Source organism: Neopelma chrysocephalum, unplaced genomic scaffold (assembly GCF_003984885.1).
Source record: "Neopelma chrysocephalum unplaced genomic scaffold, ASM398488v2 Primary Assembly neopelma1_96873, whole genome shotgun sequence".
In the NCBI taxonomy this organism is placed as follows: Eukaryota; Metazoa; Chordata; class Aves; order Passeriformes; family Pipridae; genus Neopelma; species Neopelma chrysocephalum.
Genome location: NW_020925516.1, coordinates 173,288 through 194,984, shown reverse-complemented (window position 1 = coordinate 194,984; position 21,697 = coordinate 173,288). Strand labels below are relative to the sequence as shown.

The window sequence follows — 21,697 nt, the reverse complement described above, 5'->3', positions numbered from 1 at the left end:
TCAGCAGGGCATGGGATGGTGTAGCTTTTTGCCAAAGAGCCAAATCTCTGCACTCACCAGGGCAGGATTCACGGGGAAAGTGATTTTCCATGTATGAATGCTGAATTAGCGGAAAACGTCAACTTCTCTTGCTCTGTTGCAGCTGCAGGAGTTAATGCAAACTAACAGGGCCAGCACCATGCATTAAAAAAAACAATACTGCTATGTGCAAATCTATTCCTGGAGCTCTAGAGAAGCAGCCCAGCTGCTACAGGTACCCAGTGAAGAGGCTGCTCTCCATGAGTACTGCTTTCCTAGGGCACTGGGAGAAGCAGACATGGATTTTCGAGGACAGAATTAGGAAATATAACAAATGCCCATTTATGCCAGTCTCAGTGAAATACTTTTGGCCAAAGAAACAGGAGGCTCATGTCATATGATTTCATAGTCAAACAGATTTATCTGCAGCGAATTAGGCTGAGCATCCTTGCAGCCAGACTGCGGAGCCAGAACATGTCTCAGGATGAGACCAGGCTGGCACCAGCAAAGCCAGCAGCTCTGAGCCCTAGCAGTGACACTGATATCAGTGAATTCACCCTGCAGGAAACAACCTCCATGTCTCACTTGGCTGATGCCCCAGGGCTCTGTTTTTCAGAGCACATTTGGGTCAGGTGAGCACTTGGAGTGCTCACTGGTCCACGGGCATGTGAACCTAGAGGGATGAAGATGGAAATGTAGCTCTGCTCTCTTCACTTCTTCCTCAGTCAGAAAAACATATGCAGGAAGCAGCAGGTCTCTGGCACCAGTATGTGACTTGGCATTGCTTGGGACTCACTAACACTGCTGGACAAATGTCCAGAGGAAAAGAAAAAGAGGTATAAAGCCTTCTCTCTTCCTATTTCAGGCTCCACACTTCACCACTTGCCTCTGTGGGAGGCAATTCCCACTTGCCTCTCGCCAACATTTTATCCCCCCATCTCCTCCTTTTCATGGTTCCTACATGGGGTGTCCCTCTGGCCTGAAACCTGCATTCCCGAGAGATGATCCCTCCAGGAATCCAGGGCTCAGCAGCACCTGAGCTGATCCAGCAAACTGCTTCAGTTGCCATCAGGGAAAATGACATTTAAATGAAATATTTATAAACCCAAGTCTAATTCTGAAATCTGATTGGTACAATGGGGCTGGGGCCAGCGCACTCGAGCCCTTTGACAGTCCTATCCTGTAACTGCTAGAAGAGAGCCTGGACCTTAAAGCAAACTGTTCGGAAAGTTTTTGGCATGTGACTACAAATCTGGACAGCAGACAGCTCCTCAGGGACATAGAGGTATGGATATCAATATAGATACATAAGTATGGGTATAGATATAAATAGATATGTATAGGTATAGATAAAATAGATGAGAGACAGACAGAGAGAGATGTGCTGGCTTGCCCTGTGCCATCAGCATCACATATATAAACATATCACATACATAAACATATGTGTTTATGTACATTTTTAATATATATCTATCTTTGGCAGATTTTGGAACGTTTAGGTTGTCCCCCCAAGTTCCTTAAAATGATCATCTCACTTCATGAGGATCAGCACGGCCAAGTCAGATATGGCAACACACTTTCTGAGCCCTTTCTAATAAAGAATGGTGTGAAACAAGGCTGCGTTCTCGCTCCTACCTTATTCACAGTCTTTTTCAGCATGATGCTCCAAAGGGCCACGGCAGACCTCGATGATCAGGACGGTATTTACATTCGATATCGTACTGATGGAAGCCTATTCAACCTAAGGCGACTGAAGGCCCACACTAAGACCCTAAACCATCTTGTCCGGGAGCTGCTTTATGCTGATGACGCTGCCCTTGTTGCCCACACAGAAGCAGCTCTGCAGCGTTTAACATCCTGCTTCGCAGAGGCTGCTGAGCTCTTTGGGCTGGAAGTCAGCTTAAAGAAGACTGAAGTTCTCCATCAACCTGCACCTCAGGAAGTCTTCCATCATCCCCACATCACCATCGGCCAATCAGAACTCAAATCAGTCCAGCAGTTTAATTACTTAGGCAGCCTCATCTCCTCAGATGGTAAGATCGACGGGGAGATAGACAATAGGTTAGCAAAGGCATATAGTGCCTTTGGAAAGCTCCATAAAAGAGTCTGGCGTAATAAACACTTGAAGAAAAGTACCAAGATCAGTGTTTACAGAGCCATAGTGCTGTCTACTCTTTTATATGGTTCCGAAACATGGGTCATCTACCGCCACCACCTGCGTCTCCTAGAACGCTTCCATCAACGCTGCCTCCGTACAATCCTAAACATCCACTGGTCAGACTACGTGACCAATACATCTGTTCTTGAACAGGCAGCAATCACAAGTATTGAAGCCATGCTACTGAGAACGCAACTGCGATGGGCAGGGCACGTCTCCAGGATGAAGGACCAACCACCCCCTCCCTAAGATCCTGCTTTATGGTGAACTTGCCACTGGCTGTCGCAAGAGAGGAGCTCCGAAGAAAAGATACAAGGACTCCCTGAAGCAACAACTCAGCCTCGGGCATATTGATCACCATAACTGGTCTACTCTGGCCTCTAACCGGGAGGCCTGGAGACAGACCATTTATAACGCTGCTGATGCTTTTGAGAAGGCACGCAGGATCACTCTTGAGGAGAAAAGACAACGCAGAAAGAATCGTGCCTTGGAGAATATACCATCTAAGGAGTCTTTCTGCTGTGTCTTCTGCAACCGGACGTGTCTATCTCGTATTGGCCTTTTTAGCCACCAACGCGCTTGCAAGAAACGTGGGTAGAGTCCTTCCCAAATCTTCGTTCGCGAAGCCCGGCCATGATGATGATACATACACACACACATTATATATATATATATTAGGGACTAGGAGGCCAGGGCTGTAAGTATTTTATAAGAATATGGAAAAAAGCAGAGGAACCAGCTGAGCAGGTGCTCATTCCAAACATCCACATACATCACAGCACTGTCAGCTCTCACTATTCAAAAATCCTGAGTCAGCTCCCCAAAGTCACAGAATTGTTTAAAATACAGTCTTGACAAGACTATAAATTTTGACTCATTTTTTTTTCTGCCAGGTTTTCAGCCTTTAGGTCAAGCACTGCTGGGACCCTCCACACACACTCAGGAACTGCATCTCAACCCCATCCATCACAGTTGGCTTAGGTGTTGTTTTCACACAGTGGCCACAATGCTCTTGTGCTTTGCCTCATGCCATTCACACAAGCAGTAAGTCCTTAACACCCCACTGCATCTGTAATTTTATTCCTTCTCCACTATTCACAGCCTTGTGGGACAAGTCAAAGCCTCTGCCTGCTTTTGGGCAGGTACCTGAGACATGAGGCTAGAATTGTTGGCATAGACCCCAGAGCAGGAGCTGGCAGGTAGCTGGGCAGCAGTGCAGGGCCACGGACATTATTTAAAAAAAAATAGGGTAATTAAAAGACTTCTTTATCACAGAACTGGGTTTCCAGTATGGCTCAGAGCCCTTCTAGAGGCTAAATTTAAATTATGGGGATCAGATAATTGAAAGTGTACTACTTAAAATGAGAGAAACCAGGAAAATACTGAGTTAACATGGGAAGAGAGAATTGCCACGCACCAAGAACTAACTTGAACCTGGGGGAGTCTGGGTAAGATGAAGATGCCTGTCCATGGGGCATGGAGGAGCTGAGCTGACGAGGGGAGAGCAGTGAGTGTGCCTTCCCCAACCCCAAAACCATATGATGCCTCGAAGTGTGCTGCTCAGGGGCTGGAGGCACAAGGCAGAGGAGCACTGAGGGCAAGGAACAGCCTGGTATAGGCTGTATGGTGCCATCAGTTCCAGGAGCAGCAGAAACCAAAAAAGCACAAAAGGGATGATGCTGGAGGGAGCAGCCTCAACTACAAACCCCAATGAGAGAAACTTCAGGTGGTCTCAAAGAGACTCCAAACCATTTCTATTGACCATTTCTTCCTCTCCTTCCAAGGCAAGGCTGGATGAGGCTTGGAGCAACCTGATCTAGTAGAAGGTGTCCCTGCCCATGGGAGGGGATCAGAACTTGTTCGTCTTTACAGTCCCTTCCAGCCCAAATCATTCCGTGATTCTATCATTCTATTAAAAACGACAGCTCGTGACAAAATCACCATGTCAAATGTGCCTGGCTCTGCTCTCCTTCTCCAGATGATGTGTCAGTAAATGCCACACTCCCAAAAACCAGGATGTAGGACTTGCCAGCCAAGCCTGGGGGCACCCTCAGAGCCAAGCTCAGGTCACACAGGCAACAGCACCCTCTCCAGTAGCATGCAACATGCCTGGGAACAGAGCATGTTCCCTGCTAAACACATTCTCTGTACAAGACAAAGCCCACCCCCAGACATTCCATGTGAAGTGGAGTGGCTGCTTTGCCCCATCATCAAGCACTGAGCCCAGCAGGAGAGGGATAATCACAATTTATAGGTTTTGAAGCCACTCTCCCACACCCTGCGCAGAGATGGTGCTGCCGCAGCTCACAAGAGCTGGCACTGGTGCATGATGGTTTTTGTCACCCATCATCCTGCCCAGGCTGTGCTGCAAGAGCGGGTGCTGGGATACCACACAGGCTGCCAGCTCATTCCCAATGCATCACACACTCAAGACAAACCCCAGGAAAAAATTATGCAGAGATTGAGAACTGGGCCTTCGGAAGAGGATCTGGCATCACGGGACTGCAGCACTGGAGATAACAGCAGATTACTTCATTGCTTGAACATAAGCTCTTAATTAAACTCTGAAATATCAGGACAGGGACAGGCACTGCAGCAACAGCCAGATCTGGGGTTGGCCAGCAGTACAGTCAGCACATCTATTTAGGGATCCAGGAGTCCACTCCCCAAAGTTCTTGTACCACTCATCTGCTCCTCAAAAAGTGACATTTGTGCAATGCCAAGGTTATCTTGAGAGTGCTCAAGGGACTAAGGGTTTCTCTTGAATATAAGGAGATGGAGCAGATAAGGACCTTGTGTACATCTTTAAAAAGTGTCTGAATCAATTCCCTTGACTTCAGGTTGCATCTGAAATATTCCCTTCATGTGGAAATAGAGCAAATGTGGAAATGGAGCAAATAACTCTATTCTGTCCCTGCTTCTTATTTGGACAGGGAATAGGTGGATTCTTAGAAATAGTAAAGTCCAGTACTCAGCTCCAATGGTGTACAATTCCCAGATGAAATGGCTGTAAAACCCCTTTGCTAGAACAATCAGTATCCTCAAATGTCTCTGTTTACCTCCCTGCGTTTGCAGGTTTTATAACTGTGAGATGATATAAAGATATAAACAGGGTTTTCATGAAGAAAACTTACAGGTCACAGTGTCCAATGCCATATTACCTTGGTGATGACCCCTAACATAACCATAGTACAGGTCAAGGGCAGAAAATCACCTTTATTTTCTCCTCGTGCCTTACACAAAGGCAGGGACCTCACTCCTTGGATGTTCAGTGGTTCACAACTCCTACTGCCCTTCTGACCTTTTGAGTCCTTCAACCTGAAACCCCCCCTGCCTGAGGCAGTGAAGACAAATTGCCAAGAAAAGGTCCCCAAAAGACATCTGTCCACCCACAAAGGCTACACATGGATGCTAACTGATCTGACAGCACCACTTGCCCTGGGGCACAGGAAGCTGGGAGCTCTCCTCCATGGCAGCTTCGGCAACACTGCCATGCCCCCCATGCACCAGCATCACTCCTTGGGATCCTGCACTGGAGTGATGTGGGTGGGTGCTGCCGGGTATGATGAGTGTGGGTGACCATGTGGTGCCTGCTCATGCCCAGCCTGCTCAGGACAAGGCCGAACATCGACACTTCCACACCACCCCTCAATCAGCCAGTTTGCATGGGCAGGCAGCACCACAGCCCCTGTCCCTCCCACACACACCCACCTTCCCCAAACCACAAAGCAGGGAGCCCACCCAGCCCAGCCGTGGTGGGACCATGCCAGGCAAGGGGGGGAGGGGGAACATCCTTGATGTCCAGGTGCCTACAACTGCTTTCCCCACTGGAAGCAGTACACATGGACAGGCTTCACCAAGATAATAAAATCCCAACAGCAGAGCAGCCCCAGGACTGCAGGGAAAAAAATAAGGGCTGGCCAGTGAGTGACAAAGCTGCAGCAGAAGGAAGGTGCTGGAGCCCCACGTGTCTGTGTGGGGATGGCTGTCATACAAACCTGCCGTGGGGCACGAGAGGGGCAGCTCTGCCCCAGGTACAGCAGAAAGGCAGAAGCAGGAGGGTGGTGAGGTACGAGGAGATGGGACCGGGCGGAGCTGCCCCTCTCGTGCTGCAGGGTAAAAAACCCCCCAACCACCCCCCAACCACCCCCCACCACCCCCCTACCACCCCCCCGGTAGCGCTGCTGCCCCCCACAGCTCCCTGCCTGGGAGTGAGAGAGCCGAGGAATCTGGAGGGATTAAGAACCCAGTAATCCTCCCTGCGGGAGCCGAGCATTAACATTCCCCCGGCCAGCGTCCACTGCTGACCTACTTCTCCCACAGGGACGGCAGGATGGGGCCTCGGCCTTGGAGGGCAGTCACCTGGTTTGGGCTTGGAGAAGCATCCTCCCATGGCGCCGTGCGGGACAGGCAGCGGGGCCAGGGGCGGGCAGGTCACCAAGGGCGCGGGCACATCCTCGCATGGTACACGGACAGCTCGCGTGTCTCGGCTCCAGCGTCGATCCCACGTGCCCTGGGTAGAAAAGTACTGTGAGAGCCGGTACCGGCGGGGAAGGCGGGTGCTGCAAGGAGGGGAAGGCAAACTCGTGACAGCGCTGCTGCCTGTGCCCACAGCTGCAGGCAGGAGCGGGCAGCACCAGTACAGTGGGCACACATAGCACGGGGGCACCGAGCCCCATGCACCCCCAGTGACCCGAGGGACAAGCGCACAGTGTGCTGGGAGCCACCGTGCTGGGAGCCACTGGTAAATTCAATTATGAAGTTTATAAATTCAAACATCAAAGTTAATTACAAAAACCCTCATATCATTTATGGTCAGACTTTAATAACTTTTCAAAGTACTGCCTTTAGGAATTAAAACTCTAAGCACACAGGTCACAGCCTAAATACAATGATTAAACCATAAATACATTTCAGTTGTTTTTTTCCTGTTATTATTAGGTATTCTAGTTATACTCATTCCTGCAGAAATGCCATTGGCTTTGGAACAATTAATTAATTAAAGGGGGTTTGATATCAAACCATTTTGTATCAACATCCTTTTTTTATTCTATTAAGACCAATTTTTTTAATGTTTGAAATCAAGTTGCGTTTCTCTTATTAGCTTTGACTTGGAGTGCTCTCAGATTTGGTACAAAGAATTCAGATAAACCTTCTCAGCTACACCGCATGACTGAAAACAGCAAAGACTCATCCAACACAGTGACAATTAAATAGTATATTTAATTCATTTTACCCTCTCCTACCTGAATTGAACCAATTTACTATGGGTTTGCCATATATTATTCAAAAAGCCCTCTGATCTGGGCAGGAAATTAAAAACCATTGCCAAATTATATTTTAAGACAAACAAGGTAGGCTTTTCTGTAGTTTACAAAGTCCCTCAAGGTCTTTACGATGAGAATTAGAGAAGTGTCAGGAGACAGATAACAAGCCCTACACCTTCTCTTCTTTGCTTAAACACCAACTCAAAATAACAGCATGTATCCCTCTGGAAACAGAGGGATGCCATGCATGGCAACACCTCAACCAAGCCCCAGGTGTGTTGTAGAAGCACCTTCAGAGCCTGGAGCATGTTGAATAAGCAACCCAAGCCATAGGGGAACACGAGTCTGGTGCCTTGCACATGGTGCAAAGCAGACACATGCCATTTAATACTGAGCACTGAGGGTACCAGTTTGGAGCAGACTATTAACACAGCAAAACCAACCCAACATTCCCCACAAGGAGTGATCAAATGTGTGTGGAGCCACCAAAAAATGTTATGTGCAAAGAGGGATCATTAAATGCAGAAGGGAAGAACCAAGAGCTCTTCTCCAAGAGCATCCCAGGGAAACAGCATGACTGTCTATGCAAGAGCAAATGCCAGAAAAATATGCCACGTAAGAAGGTGCACAAATGCAGAGGAAGATCGGGGAGCAGTGGGGAAAAACGGAGTGGAGACATCACATGCAGTAGCTGCTGTACAGCCCTTTGCCAGAACCAGCAGGGAGAAAAGGAAAATAGCTTTGTACCAGGCAAACCAAATCTCGAGCTTCTGATGTATCAATGATATAGGACAAAAATTTAGTGTAAAACACATAATGAAATATTGCCACAGCTGCCTCAGGAGCAAACGAAGCCCCCCTCCACCCCAACCCAGAGCAGCAATTTGCAGTGGGTTTCCTGCAGCAGAAGTGGATGTTGTGGCAGCAAGACAGGATCACGCTCCAGGCAGGCAGTGCCCTGGCAGCATCCCAGCATTCCCTTGGGATGCTGTGCATGTGGAGGAGCACAGCAGGGAACCCCAACTACCAGGCAGGCAGTGGGTGGCAGAAGGGTGGCTCCCAAAGATGCCTCAGCAGAGAATCACTCCAACTTGTCCAACCCCTCCAGAAATGCTGATGCAGGACTGGTTTCCAGCTGGTCTGGCTGGTTTTAACAGGGACTTGGGGGCATGTCAGAGTTCCTGAATGTCAGCCATTCATCTGACATGCTTTTACTTTGTTTGGACCATAAAGATGGCAATCTGCAGCCATTCCCTCAGGCCCACTTCACATCTCCCAGCTTCCCCACTGATGGTCCCCCCACCCCTTCAGACACACTGAGACACTTGCACCTCCCGGCGCAGGTCAGAGGGAAGTGGTTGATATCAGAGGTGTCTTCTCCACTCCTGGCATTAACCAGGCAAAACCAAAATGGTTCGTGGTAGGATTTCAGCTGATGCCACCAGAGGAGAGGCCACCTGATTGCCCCCAGCCTGAGTTCCAGCAAGGACATAGAGATGCTTCAGAATCAACTGAGACCCAGCTGGTTGCAGAGAGGCACCAGCCTGCCCTGCTGACCAACTCAGAGGACACAACAGGGCCACGTCACTGCTAGTGGCATCCAGAGGCACCGAACCAGAGCTAGATCCTGCAGGAGTCATGGCCAAAATCTCCTCTCTATTAGAAGAAGGAAATAAACTTCTATACAACACGATGTAGCTGAACCCAGGATCCCCCGTAAAATCTTGCTAAGTCCTGAAGGGTGATGGCCTGACCTGCATAAGGTGCCCACGCCTCAGTAAACCAGTACATCATCTGTTGCCTGAACAAAACGATACTCTGTGCCACACAGCTGCACAGGAACACCTTCAACATCTGCTCAAAGAGGCAACTGCGGCAGTGCTGAGGAACAAACTGCCCCATCCCTAAAAACTCCAGAGTGAATGGGGAACCAGCCCTGCACCAGGCTGTCTGCAGAATTCCATCACCCACAGAGAGCACTTCCTGAGCACATAACCAGGGACACCAGCCTGCTCTAAACAGGAGAAATAGGGACAATAATCCAACAAAGAGAGAGAAACAATCCAGTGCTACCAACCCTGCACACTTCCCCTGCACGGCAATAACATATGTAAAATATGGCAACATCACATTTCGGTGTGGGTCAGGGATATCAGACCAGACAGACCACATGGCTCAGCCCAGCCCACACTTCCCACCAGGTTCAGACAGTCTGTGCTCGGTGCAGGATCCAGAGCCTGCACCACTTCTGAGCGGTGCAGTGCTGGCAGAGCTATTATTAGCACTGTGCTTCTGCTCGCTGCGGTGCCCCAGGCTCCTGTTTTAATCAAGTGCTCAGCTGTGACTCCAAAATCTTTTCCAAGAGCTAATGTGGCAACTATATATCAGCATATCAGTACACTGTAGGTATAAATAACATTTTCCCCCTGAACATCAGTTTGTGTTTATTGCCGCAGTATCATTTCCTCACCCGGCACTCAGGTCCTTCCCATCCAGCTGCAGCATCTGTCAGCATCTGTCCTGCTGCTGTGAATAATTCTGCATTGCTCGCCTAGAAATCTGGCACAGATCTGAGCACCAAGCTGTGCCCAGTGACACAGGCATCTCCCTAGAGACATCAGTTTGCAATCCAAGCTAGCTCCAGCTGGAGACTTCTGTGGAGCACTGAGCATGGACACACTCATGACATTGTTGATGGAGTCCCCTCAGCCGTGACTTACCTGCTGTGGGAGGGGGCCCTGGTGTATATGGATACCAGCTGCCTCCATGGCCTCTTCAGGATCCTCCAGACACCCATGACAGCCCTGGGTGCCACTAGAGGGAGAAGAGGGGAGAGGGCTGTTCCTTCTCCCCTTCCCACTCACCCAGCACAAGTTCCCATGCCTGGTCCCCTGGCCAGATAGAGGGGTATCCTGCCACCTTCCAAGGTAGCTCCATCCCATCCCCACCCCTGAACCCTTTCTCTCTAGCCCTGGACCCAAATCTCTGCTCCTCAGTGATGTGAGGGCTCCCAGTATTTGCAAGAGGACTGATGTGATCTCCTGGCACCAAGGGCTGGTGCATGTGAGGTCAAAGAAGACAGGGGCTTGGTGCCAACCCACCACATGATCCCAGAGAAGAAACTCTGCCCTGAGGCTCCAGATCCCAAGGATCCTGGTTGTGGCTACCAGAATAAGAAACATCTCAATCTCTGGGGCTTACAATCCCAGATCCTCTAGGCTTTGCACAGCCCTGGTCCTCCCACAGCTACATCTCCTCCACTGCCCTCTCCTTCTCTTGGGCCAGATCCGAGCCAGCCCTGGGGCTGCTGGGGACACAGTTCAGGTTCTGAAGGGTCAGGAACACAACCAGCAGTCCAAGGAAACCAGATAACAATGGATGCTCCCACCTGCCACCACCAGCAACCAACATCTAGTCACCCAGGGAGCTCATGATCATGTGCTCAGCCAGCCTTTCTTTCTGATTTCCAGATTTCTTGATTTTCAGATTCATGGAAAGCCAAGGTCCACACAAATGAGGATGAGAAAGGTCTCCTCTAGGACACAGACCAGGATCAAAAAGCAGAGGCCAGCTAGAGATACCTCCCAAGGAAGGCATTCCATCAGGATAAGGAGGAGACCTTCCCATGGGTCGAGGAAGAATTTCTCAATATTGGAGGACTAAAGAAAACAATGGAGAGGCAGGCAGTGTGGGCCATGGGATGGCTGTCTCCTAAAAAGAATGGGATCAAAGGGCCAAACAAGGAGACGTGACACCTCTCAGTAGTGTTTAATGCAGGAAGGGCAACATGGCAGCCTCAATGCAGTTGTGGTCATGACCATGCTGGCCTTCATCTCCCATCAGGGTGGCATCTCTTGCTCTGCACCTTCTGCCCAGGATCACGGACGAATTTAAGCTAGAAGAGGTCTCTGGTGGTCATCTGATCCAATTCCAGATGTAAGCAGGTTGACATACCCACTTAGATCAAACCTTAATGCTGTTTAAAGCTTTGGAGAATGGACTCACCGTTATTCATGACTTGACCCACTAACACCTGAGGGTCCTCAAAGATACCAGATCTTTTCAGATGGGTATCAGTGGAAAAGATTCAGTGGTGTGCAAAGAACAAGAAAATCCATCCTTGGCATCTGGAGACCAACATAGAGCTCCCCATTCACACCACATTTGGCAGATGCAGCACTCCTTAGAAATGGGAAGAGGAGATGTTAAACGATTTCACTTCCTCAACACTTTGAAGCATGGAGAGTTTCCCACTGGGACCAGGAATGACATCTTTGCTCCCAGGCATATCACTTCTGGAGTATTTCGTCATGCTCAGACTCCCTGACTTGCCTCCAGTAGAGGAAGGGTTGGGCAGTCACACTGTCCCCTGGAGCCATGGCAGCTCCAGGGGGTCAGGCACAGGGCTTGCTCACATGCTCAGGGAACAGCTCACAGCCAGTTTGAGGTTAGAAAAGTTTTTTCCCTTGGAGATTGGTACAGGTGCCTAGGGGCTTTTGCCTTCCTCTGTAGCTCTGAGCACAGCCCCTTGCCAGGGCTCCTCAGGGCCATTTCTGGTCAGGGATTCCCTGCTGTGGCAGGGCCAGGACTCCAGTTGTGTCTGTGATTTCTCTGCCTCTCTTTCCCATGGCAGCTTTGTTTTTCTAGTTTTCAGTCACTTGTAGCACAGGTCCTCTAAGGTGATGTCCAACAGCTCTGCACTCAACAGGAGCTGCTGGTTTTCAACTGTCCCTGCATACAATAACATTTTCTTTTTATTGCATCTGGGTTCTATTGTCTACAAACATTTGCCTGTTTTCTGTCCAGATAACTTTGTCCTTCAGAAGCTTTATCAGTTCCTGCAGAAAATTTTTGGACTCAGAGCACTGTTACAGCCATTTGAAGAGCTCAGCACTTTCTTCTTGGGACATCCTTCGTGGATGTGTCTGAAGGGTCCACGTTAGTAATTTCTTTCCTGCTCTGTATAAGGACTGATCTCCACATCTCTTGGAAGACTTGCTTGTCTGCTCCGCACAGCGAAGGGGACCATGTTCCTGTTCCAGCCACTGAGATCCGGCTCTGCAAGCTGGTTCCCACGCTCCCCAAGCAGGAACACAAGAGAAGGGGGCAACTGGAGGCTTAGATCATCTGGTGTCACTGTCCATGCTTGCAGGGAAGAGCTGGCTCTGACTCTGGTCCCCACTGTGGGGAAAAAACAACCCCTGATCTCAAACCATACCCCATCCACTGCAGCTCCGCCAATTCTCTGTACATGCAAAATATTGTCTTTAACACATGGGACAGCAGGAGCCATGGAGCAGTCCCAGCAGTAGACCTGTTTTGGTCACACCCTAGAACCAAAGTGAAGCACACACCCCACTACAATCTCTCCAGCCCATCTCACAAAGCACAGCCAATCCCACAGGGCAGCCCAGACCCTGGTCCCTGGGTGCAAGGACTCCAGCCCAGATGGTCTTGAACATCACCAGGACTCAGAGCCCTCATTTCCCACCTACCTCCTCAACATACACAATGGCACCCAGCAACAGACCCCATTTCTCAGTCCCACCATCACCCTGTGTGGTTCCATCCCAGCCAGGCACATACCCACCCTGACCCACCACACACCCACCACCAAACAATAGACTTACATTTCTGCTGTGCTCTTTCAACAAGGGCTGCCTGTTTCTCTCACTTTTCTCAGGATTTGCTCTAGTTCCACTCTCACAGTGATTGCCAGAACTATGCAGTGGGCCACCACTCTTACCAGGTTCCCCCATGCCTGGTGTAGCTGCATTAGAAAGACTTAAGAGTGGTGACTCCATGTCCCCCCGTCCTTGATGAGTACACCCAGACTGTCCTTCTTCATCATCTCCTGAAGGTCAGCTCTTGTACCACTTAGTAGTACAAGTGGTACTCTTAGTACCACCGTGCACAATCTCACACCCCACTTCTCCTCTGCTTAGTAGGGCAACTCCAGCCACCAGTAATGCTGAAAACCACAGCAACCACTGGCACAAAGTCCTGCTGACACCCTGAGCTGCCCGCAGCCTCCTCCTCTGCACACTCTGGGTCCATTCTCCACCTGCTGCACCACCCTGGGTGCCACAGCCCATTATCCTGAGGAGGACCCCCAGTGTTTAGGATCTCCAGTTCCTGTAAAGGTCTTGGCTCAGCAAAATCAAACTGCCTCGTCTCCAGGACAAGCTGGGCTCTGCTGCCAAAAAAAGCAGCTCTCTCCTCTGGATGCTGAACTCTGAGCACAGCCCAGGCATGGTTGGAGCACTGGGGGGCCCTAGGCTCTTCCCCCACCCCACAGACCATGCTGTGCACTCTGTGTTATCAAGGCAACATGCAGCAGCTCTGCTCTGACCCCAGTGAGATGCATAGGACTTGCTCATCAAGTGAAAAGAAGACAGTGGGAAGAGAATTAGGTCACACAAAACAGAATGTGAGGGGGGATGATGTTTTTAGGGCGGGGAGAACTTGTATTTCTAAAATAACATGGGTATGAAAACAGGCGGGTCCCTATGCTAAAGTTAACACTTCTGTCAAGAATCACACTACCAAGGACTGAGTTCCACAACGCTGTGGCTCCCAGTGCTCGCACAGATCAGGCTCCCAGAATGAGGTGCTCAACTGGGTGAACACCCCTGTGTTCATGTCACTGCCTCTTGACTCTCCACCTCGAGGATGCTGCATCTAGGACACACTACCACTGCTTATGCAGACATGCCATGCACTGCTGCCCAACCTCTGCCTACACAGCAGATGAGCCAAACTCAAGGGGGCTGGCACACAGGAACCCCCATTTTCTCTCCCTGGCACCACAACCTCCTTTTTACCTCTCCAGCTCGTCAGCCCCTTTCTTCCCATTTGATAGCCCTTCAGCCAACTCCCCCTTCCCTCCACCCAATGCTCCTGCTCCCAGGTTCCCGCCATTTCCATACCTATCCTGATCCTGTTACCTGGCCTCTACTCCAGGGTCCCCCAGATGCTGACACACAGTGACTCTGACATCCTCAGAGCCATCCTTCCCCTCCTACACCTTCCTCCACCTCGGCTGCCAGGGAGCCCCCCAGCCCCTCTCATCACAGCCCTCCCTGACAAATCTTCTCTCTGCAGATGCTTCCTGGCGGGGCCCAAGATTTGCTTTACACCCACCTGGAGAAAGCAGCGGGTTTGGCTTTGCCAGGTGATTTCCTTTTGGATGGTCCCAAGAAACAGAAGCAAACTCACGCTGCAAAACGCCGAGAGCAGCTCACGGCCCCAGCAATGGGCTGTATGGCCCCATCTCACCGCGGCAGGGAGCGATGAGGGCAGGGAGTGACGTGCGCTGCTGCACTTCACCTTGTCACCAGGAGTTTGTGTCAGCGGCAGCACAGAGAGCTACAAAGTTGCCGGTTAATGTACCCCGCTGGCTCCTGAAGAAGTGCAGTGGGAACGCCCCGTCGGAGCACAATCAGACAGGATTGTTTTCCTGGCTGCTGCTTCAGCAATTTACGGTCCAGGTTAAAGGCTCATTTGGCAGCGCTGTCACTGCCACCACTCCACACACCTTCTCTGTGAGCTGGACTGAAAATCATTAATCATGAGATTTGGTTCAGATCGCAAAGGTTTGCTAATAAATAGCACAAATGCTGGAAATTCTCCCCAGGCGCAGAGTGCACGATGCAAAAATCATTTCACAACACGAGAGAGTTTTAATTCTCAATTACTGCACTACAGGCAGCCGAGTCCTTGCCGTGCTGTCCCTGCCAGGTCCCCCTTGCACAAGAGCAATCTGTGTTCCCCACAGGAGCTGGAGCAGGGCAGAAGGAGTTTATCCAGCAATGTTTTCCGAGACTAACACCTACAGCAGAACACCACAGCCCAGCTTCCATCCACCACAATCAGAGGTGGATGTCCCCTCTCAAAGGAGATCTTGCAGTTCATAGAATCATAGAATGTCCTGCTGGACAGGAACACACAAAGATCATGGAATGGCTTGGCTTAGAAGGGACCTTAAAGCTCATCTCATTCCACTCCCCTGCCATGGGCAGGGACACCTTCCACTAGAACAGGTTGCTCCAAGCCCCGTCCAACCTGGCCTTGAACACTTCCAGGGATGGGGCAGCCACAGCTTCTCTGGGCAACCTGTGCCAGTGCCTGACGACCCTCACAGGGGAGAATGTTTTCCTAATATCTAATCTACCCTCCTTCAGTTTAAAGCCATTCCCCTTTGTCCGGGTGGGATCACTGTTCCCCGAAACAGGGACAAACAAACTTGGAGAACGCACTGGCGGAGGGACACGACACGCAACCCAGGGACCCAAACCCGGTTTTCCCCCGCGACCCATTTTTTTCCACTGCTTTGACTTTCTGGGCAGTTGCTGCATCTCAGGAAAGTTGCGACGCTTCCGCATCGCCTCCCTCCGGCTCCGCCGGCAGCTCCGGCTGCAGAGGAGCCCCCGGGCCCGCCACGCTCCTCGGTACCCCCGGTACCCCCGGTACCCCCGCTCCTGAGGGAGCAGCGGCGGCCCCTACTGCCCACTCCCTCCAGCCAGAGATGCAGTGAGGTCCTGGGCAGCGGTCTTGCACCGGGAGCCCCACTACCTTCACATCTTCCCTGGAACGGGTCTCCACCGCCCCGACACTTACCTGGGCAGCCGCCGCTGTGCCGGCGCGGCGGGCGGAGCGCGGCCGGTGCCGGGGAGGGGCGGGGCAGGGACACGCCCCCGCCGCGGGAGCGGAGCGGGAGGTCCCCGCCGGCTCTGCCCGTTCCCGGGACGCGCGGGGCGCGGGGTGCCCGCTGGCCTCGGGCACTCCGGGACAGTTCGGCTCTGCTGGGTCCCGCGGGGTCCCCGCTGCCGGGGCTATTCCTGCCCTCCTGAAATACCCTGTCCCAGCCCTTCTCAGGTGTCACTTGGTTTACATTTTCCTTATGGATTCACACGTCTCTGCTCCCCCCTCGGAGATCTACGCCCCCACCGTCCCCCTGGCACGTTTCTGTTCTCCCAGAAAACTCTTTCCCTCCTCATCATGTCTGGCAGTGTCAGCATGTCCCTGCGCCTTTTCTCACATGCCCCAAATCTGTCCTTTATTTTCACTCAATGACTTTTGAGACCACGCTGGGTACAGAGGAAGTTTTTTTCTCCACCAGATAATTTGTCTCAGATCGCTGCTGTCTTACACCCTGATTATATATACAACTCCCTGAGGTTTTGCAGGGGCAGTTCACTGCTCTTCAGTGTCCAACTTCAGTTCCCTGCTCCAAATGGGAGCAGGAACAAGAGGCTTAACTGGGCTGTTCAGCTGCAGTTCTCACTGCTGTTAAAAAAAACTACCCGTGGATGGAGCATTCCAGCATGGAAGCTCCAGGGAGCCACATCCCTCCACAGCCTTGGGAGAACTGTGGGTCCTCATGGAGCCGCCTCAATTTTAAGGCAGGAGAAATGATCCCAGGTCCACTGTCTGCAGGCCACGGAGCAGTAGGAACCCTGCATGTGGTGCTGCATCTGGCTGGGACATGGTGCAGAGCTCATCCCACAGGGTGCAGGGACCCCTAGCAGACCCATCACCTCCATTTCCCTACATGGCATGCAGGACTTTTGACCTGTGGTGTGGAAAACTGCTCCTATGCAGCTGCCAAGCAAACAGCAAGGATTGAGCCTTGGAAGGAGACAGTAAATGGCTTTGCAGGGAATTACCCTGACAGCAAGCCACGGGTGGCCATGCTCTAAGCTGAAGGAGGGTAGATTTAGATTGGATACTGGCAAGAAATCCTTGGCTGGTGAGGCACTGGCACAGGTTGCCCAGAGAAGCTGTGGCTGCCCCATTCCTAGAAGTGTTCAAGGCCAGGTTGGACAGGGCTTGGAGCAACCTGTTCTAGTGGAAGGTGTCCCTGCCCGTGGCAGGGGGTGGAACAGATGAGCTTTAAGGTCCCTTCCAAGCCAAACCAGCCTGTGACTCTATGCTCAGCTGGCACTACAAGTGTACCTTGTGGGGCCGAGCACCTCACTACAGGGGGACAATGAGACACCAGCAGCACTGTGGGGCTGTGCTGCCCTGGGAACAGTGGGGGATGCAGCTCTACCTGCAGTGGGGTGACTGGGCAGGGACCCAGAGGGATGGATGGATGGCAGTCCTCCCTTCCCCATAAACCCAACAGAGCTGCTGGGTAGTTTGTGCCTACAGCAGCACTGGGATAGTGGAAGGTGTCCCTGCCGTTGGCAGGAGGGTAGAATGAATTGATCTTTAAGGTCCCTTCCAAGCCAAACCATTCTGTGATTCTGTGATTTCCTCTGCTACTGAAGGGCAGTTATGTTTACCAGCACCCAAATCCCGACCTTTCAATGCCAAATCCACGGTGCATAGCAGCAATAAGCCCTCTGAACCACCCAGTCTCAGCCCTGCCCTGCTTGGCTGATTCAGATGCCAGCCATGGACAACCACTGTCACATCTGGTGAGAAGCTGCTGGAACAAGAGACCTTGGTTTGCAATCCAGGGCTGATGCCTCAGACCTGTTTGCTCTCCTGAGGGAGCGTCTGCTGCTACAGAGCTGCCTACAAAGGCTTGTTCTCATGCACAAGCCACAGTAAGACACAGACGTTGAGGTGAACCCATCATCAAAACTTGCCCACGTTTCCCTCAGCCTAGTATACCCAAAATGACAAACATTCACTCAAGGAGCAAACAAGTAACCTGACCCCCACAGCAGCCAGGTGGCAGAACCATGAAAAACGGCAAAGATAAGAGAAACAGGTTCCTGCATCTTCAGGGAAAGTCTGACTCAACAGCAGCCACTCCACATTCGGAAGAAAGGCAGCAGGATATTTTTAAATTCCATTCTTCACCGCCACAAAGTCAGTTTCTTTTTGGACCATGAGAATGCTTTCATTGATCCCAATCTCCTGCTGCTGGACATGCCAGTCAGGGCAGGACAGTCTGCTGTGGTGTCCAGGATCTACAAAGAGATTTTTTTGCGTCAAGCTCAGGTGAAATTCAGACTTTCCTAAGCAGAGATAGCAACTTCTGGAAGCTCAAAGGAGCTTCTGGGGAGTGCTGAGTGACACAGTCTCCACCACATGCTCCATGGATTTGTGGGTTGGGATGAGGCCTCTGCCTTACCCTGTACCACCTCACATCATACGATGGGGGGTGGCAGGGGGAGAGGAAAGGGTGGAGGAAGGCGGGTGTCCCTTCTGGTCAGGCGGTAATGAAGTGAGTAGTTGGGGTAATGTCGAGTTCTGCACGTCGAGCACTTGCGTGTGAATCATTCACCTCTCTTGTACACTCTGTTATTAATATTGATGCTATTACAGTTTGTTTAGCATTTCATTGCTATTTCCAGTAAATTTTTCTTATCCCTACCCATGAGCTTTACCTTTTGTGCCTCCATCCCACTGCAGGGAGGAGGGTGAAGGAGGGGTGGGAGTGAGCAAAGGGCACTTTGTTTGGAGTATTTCAGTGGGAACAGTAAATTGGGGAATACCATTGCTAAACCACAACACTGTGGAATCAGGCTATGAGTGCGTCTCTGCTCCTTATGGCTGAGGATCTTCAGTGCAACCAGGATGTATTATTAAAAGGAGGAAGATGAGAACACAGGTGGAGTGGTGCATCACTCATTTCATGACAAGGACACAGAGCTGATCAGCAAGTGACAAGGGAGGCGGTGAAGGGGACACACTAATCCATGGGCTACCCAGAAACTCCACTGGGGCTGGCCCGCCCAGGAGGATCAGCCTGGGCTTTGCCACTGCTGAATGTGTGAACTGGGGGGACTCGGACACAGGGAGGGGTGGGGGAATGGACCCACAGGGATGAGAAGGGGAACGAGGAGGAATAAAACAGGGGGCATAAACCTGAGCCAGTTTGGGCAAGCCCTGTCCATGGTCACCACAGAACTTTTATATTTCTTATGAAATGTTTTATTGACTATTTCTTTGTGTCATGCCACTCTGACCCGGGTGTGTGCTTCAAGGACCCAGTGCCAGCTACTGATGGGGCCTGTGTGCACCAGGGGATTTGGGGTCACCTGCTGGAGAGAGTGGAGTCCCAGTGCACCCACTGGCGTGACTGAAGGGTCTTTAACTTCCAGCCCCAAAACTAGCTACTGGGGGCAGGAGAGCGGTGTGAGGGAATGAGGGGCTCTGTGCAGCTGGAGCTAAACTGTGTCACTGCCTGTGTGTCTGGTGGGTTAGAGAGTATCCTTTGCAATCATGGGTGGGGCGTGGGGGCGTGTGTCTGTGCACTCACCAGCAAAATTCCAGCTGGCCTAGCTGGTGAGGCAAGGCCTGTGGGCTGGGGCTGAGGGCCGGGGTCCAGGCAGGGCTGCTGGGGGGACACTGGGCCCATGTGGGTGCTTGGGGGGCCCTCGTGTGTGCTTGTGAGCCCCGGGTGTCTCTCCCGTCTCTGCCAGCCCAGAGGAGAAGGGGAGGGGGCTGGGGCGTGATGAGGCTCCTGTGCAGGATGCTGATGACAGCAGCGCGTTGCAGGAGGCCGTCTGTGTGTCCTGCGCCTGTGAGTCCTGTGTCTGTGTCCTGTGTCCGTGCCCACGCGCGTTTCTCTGGGACCTGTGCTCACCTTCGATGCTGTCTGAGTCCCCAACGGGGAAAGCAGCAGCCATGTCCTCGGCCCGGGCAGGACCCGGCTCCAGCGGCCGGGCAGGGAGTGCCGCTGGGTGCGCTCGACCGTTCTCCCGTTCCCGTTCTCCAGGAAACCCGCAGCCTGGCAGCCGGAAGCGGCTCCCCCCTCCCGGAGTTGTGACGGGGGCGGGGCGCGGACAGGAGCCCCCGCCATTGGTGGGATTTGTCCGCGGGGAGGCGGGGCCTCATTCTGATTGGTGTTCTGGCCGCGGGGCGGGGCTTTCGCTCTGGCGGGATCGCGGCGCAGCGCGGGAAATTCTTTCCTGGCGCCGCTCGCGATGGGGTTCCGCGGCGGCGGCGGCGGCGAGCCCGGGGCAGCGCGGTGGGGGCGGCGGGCGGGCGGGCCCCGGGAGCCGCCGGATGGCGCGGGGTCCGGCCGGGACGATGCCCCCGCGCTGTCCGCGATCAAGCGCCTGGAGCGGGCGCAGCGCACGGACCGGCTGGACGCGCTGTTCGGCTTCGAGCGGCCCGCAGAGCCCGGCGAGCGGACTGGCTGGCTCATCAACATGCACCCGGTACGGGCCGGCAGGGCGGGGGGCGAGCAGGCAGCAGATGGGGAATGGGGAGGTCCTGTGGGAAGACCCCTGGTAGGGCCTAGGGAGGGGTTTCCCACGGAGAGACCCTAGGCGTACCAGGAATGGGGGTCCCACGGAGATACCACCGGTAGGGCTGGGGGACAGGGGTCCCATGGGGAGGGCACCGATACGGCTCGTGGTATGGGGAGGTGTCCCGCGGAGATACGCCACATAGGGCGTGGGGGAGACAGTCTCCCGGGGAGACCCCCGGTCGGACCGGGAGAGCAGGTTCCCACAGGAGACCCCAGCCCTACACGGCGGGAGGGGTTTCCATGGCTATACTGGCCCTCCCATGGTTCCCTGGCCCTACCAGGAGGGAGGCTCCAGGGTGGGAGGGTCCCGTAGTGGCGTCCCGGGCGAGTCTCAAGGAGGCACTCGTTGAGTCTTGGTGCCTGTGGGCAGACGGAGGTGCTGGATGAGGACCGGCGGTCCGTGAGTGCGGTGGATTACTACTTCATCCAGGAGGACGGGAGCCGCTTCAAGGTGGGTCCGCGGGTGGGGAGGGGTGGACTGTGGGGTCCCAGTAGGGAACCTGCCACCATCAGCCATCTACTCTCTCCTAGGTGGCCCTGCCCTATAAGCCTTATTTCTACATTGCTACTCAGAAGGTGAGGAGGGGACCCTGGCAGAGATGAGGTCCCCAGGGAAGAAAGCGTCCTGGGGAGCTCGAGACGTCCTGGGCAGCCTGCTTTGGGATGGTCTCCTCCCAAGAGACAGAGGCACACTGCTCAGCCCCACGGTTTCTCGACAGGGCTGCGAGCGGGAAGTGTCCTCCTTCCTCTCCAAGAAGTTCCAAGGGAAGATTGCAAAGCTGGAGACTGTCCCTAAAGAGGACTTGGACTTGGTCTGTATCCCTCTGTGCTCTTAATCAGTGGGGTTTTTTGGACCTTGCACAGCTCTAGTGATGTAGGAAGGGATGAGTAGAGAAGGAAAGCAGCATGCTTGACTTCAGTCTCCTGGTGCTGCTGTGGTGTCTCAGAAATGTGTTTGTTATGGCTAATTGCTTATCAGTGATTATATTTCTGAAGCATATCAGCTGTTTCGCAGTGTGTTCAGCACATTACTTGTAG

The 21,697-nt window shown here is 52.5% G+C and overlaps 2 protein-coding genes across 4 annotated transcripts in view; one reads left to right on the top strand and one right to left on the bottom strand.

Moving 5' to 3' along the window:
• Positions 1-20,099, bottom strand: part of AIFM3 (apoptosis inducing factor, mitochondria associated 3) — a 53,446-nt gene extending 33,347 nt beyond the window's left edge. For 2 of the 3 annotated variants that reach the window (XM_027670509.1, XM_027670511.1), the window contains exons 1-2: positions 19,991-20,099; positions 6,539-6,689 (exon numbers count right to left, since the gene is read on the bottom strand). In XM_027670509.1, the coding sequence (XP_027526310.1) occupies positions 6,539-6,569 (31 nt within the window). In that variant the 5' untranslated portion in view covers positions 6,570-6,689; positions 19,991-20,099. Of the gene's footprint in view, positions 1-6,538; positions 6,690-16,062; positions 16,089-19,990 lie in introns of those variants that run through there. The other variant, XM_027670510.1, reaches the window with a different exon arrangement.
• A 231-nt stretch (positions 20,100-20,330) lies between these two features.
• The window catches only part of POLE (DNA polymerase epsilon, catalytic subunit), a 31,210-nt gene continuing 29,843 nt past the window's right edge, over positions 20,331-21,697 (top strand). Inside the window, exons 1-4 of the mRNA XM_027670525.1 lie at positions 20,331-20,567; positions 21,030-21,110; positions 21,191-21,235; positions 21,379-21,471. Of these exons, the coding sequence (XP_027526326.1) occupies positions 20,331-20,567; positions 21,030-21,110; positions 21,191-21,235; positions 21,379-21,471 (456 nt within the window). The remainder of the gene's footprint in view (positions 20,568-21,029; positions 21,111-21,190; positions 21,236-21,378; positions 21,472-21,697) is intronic.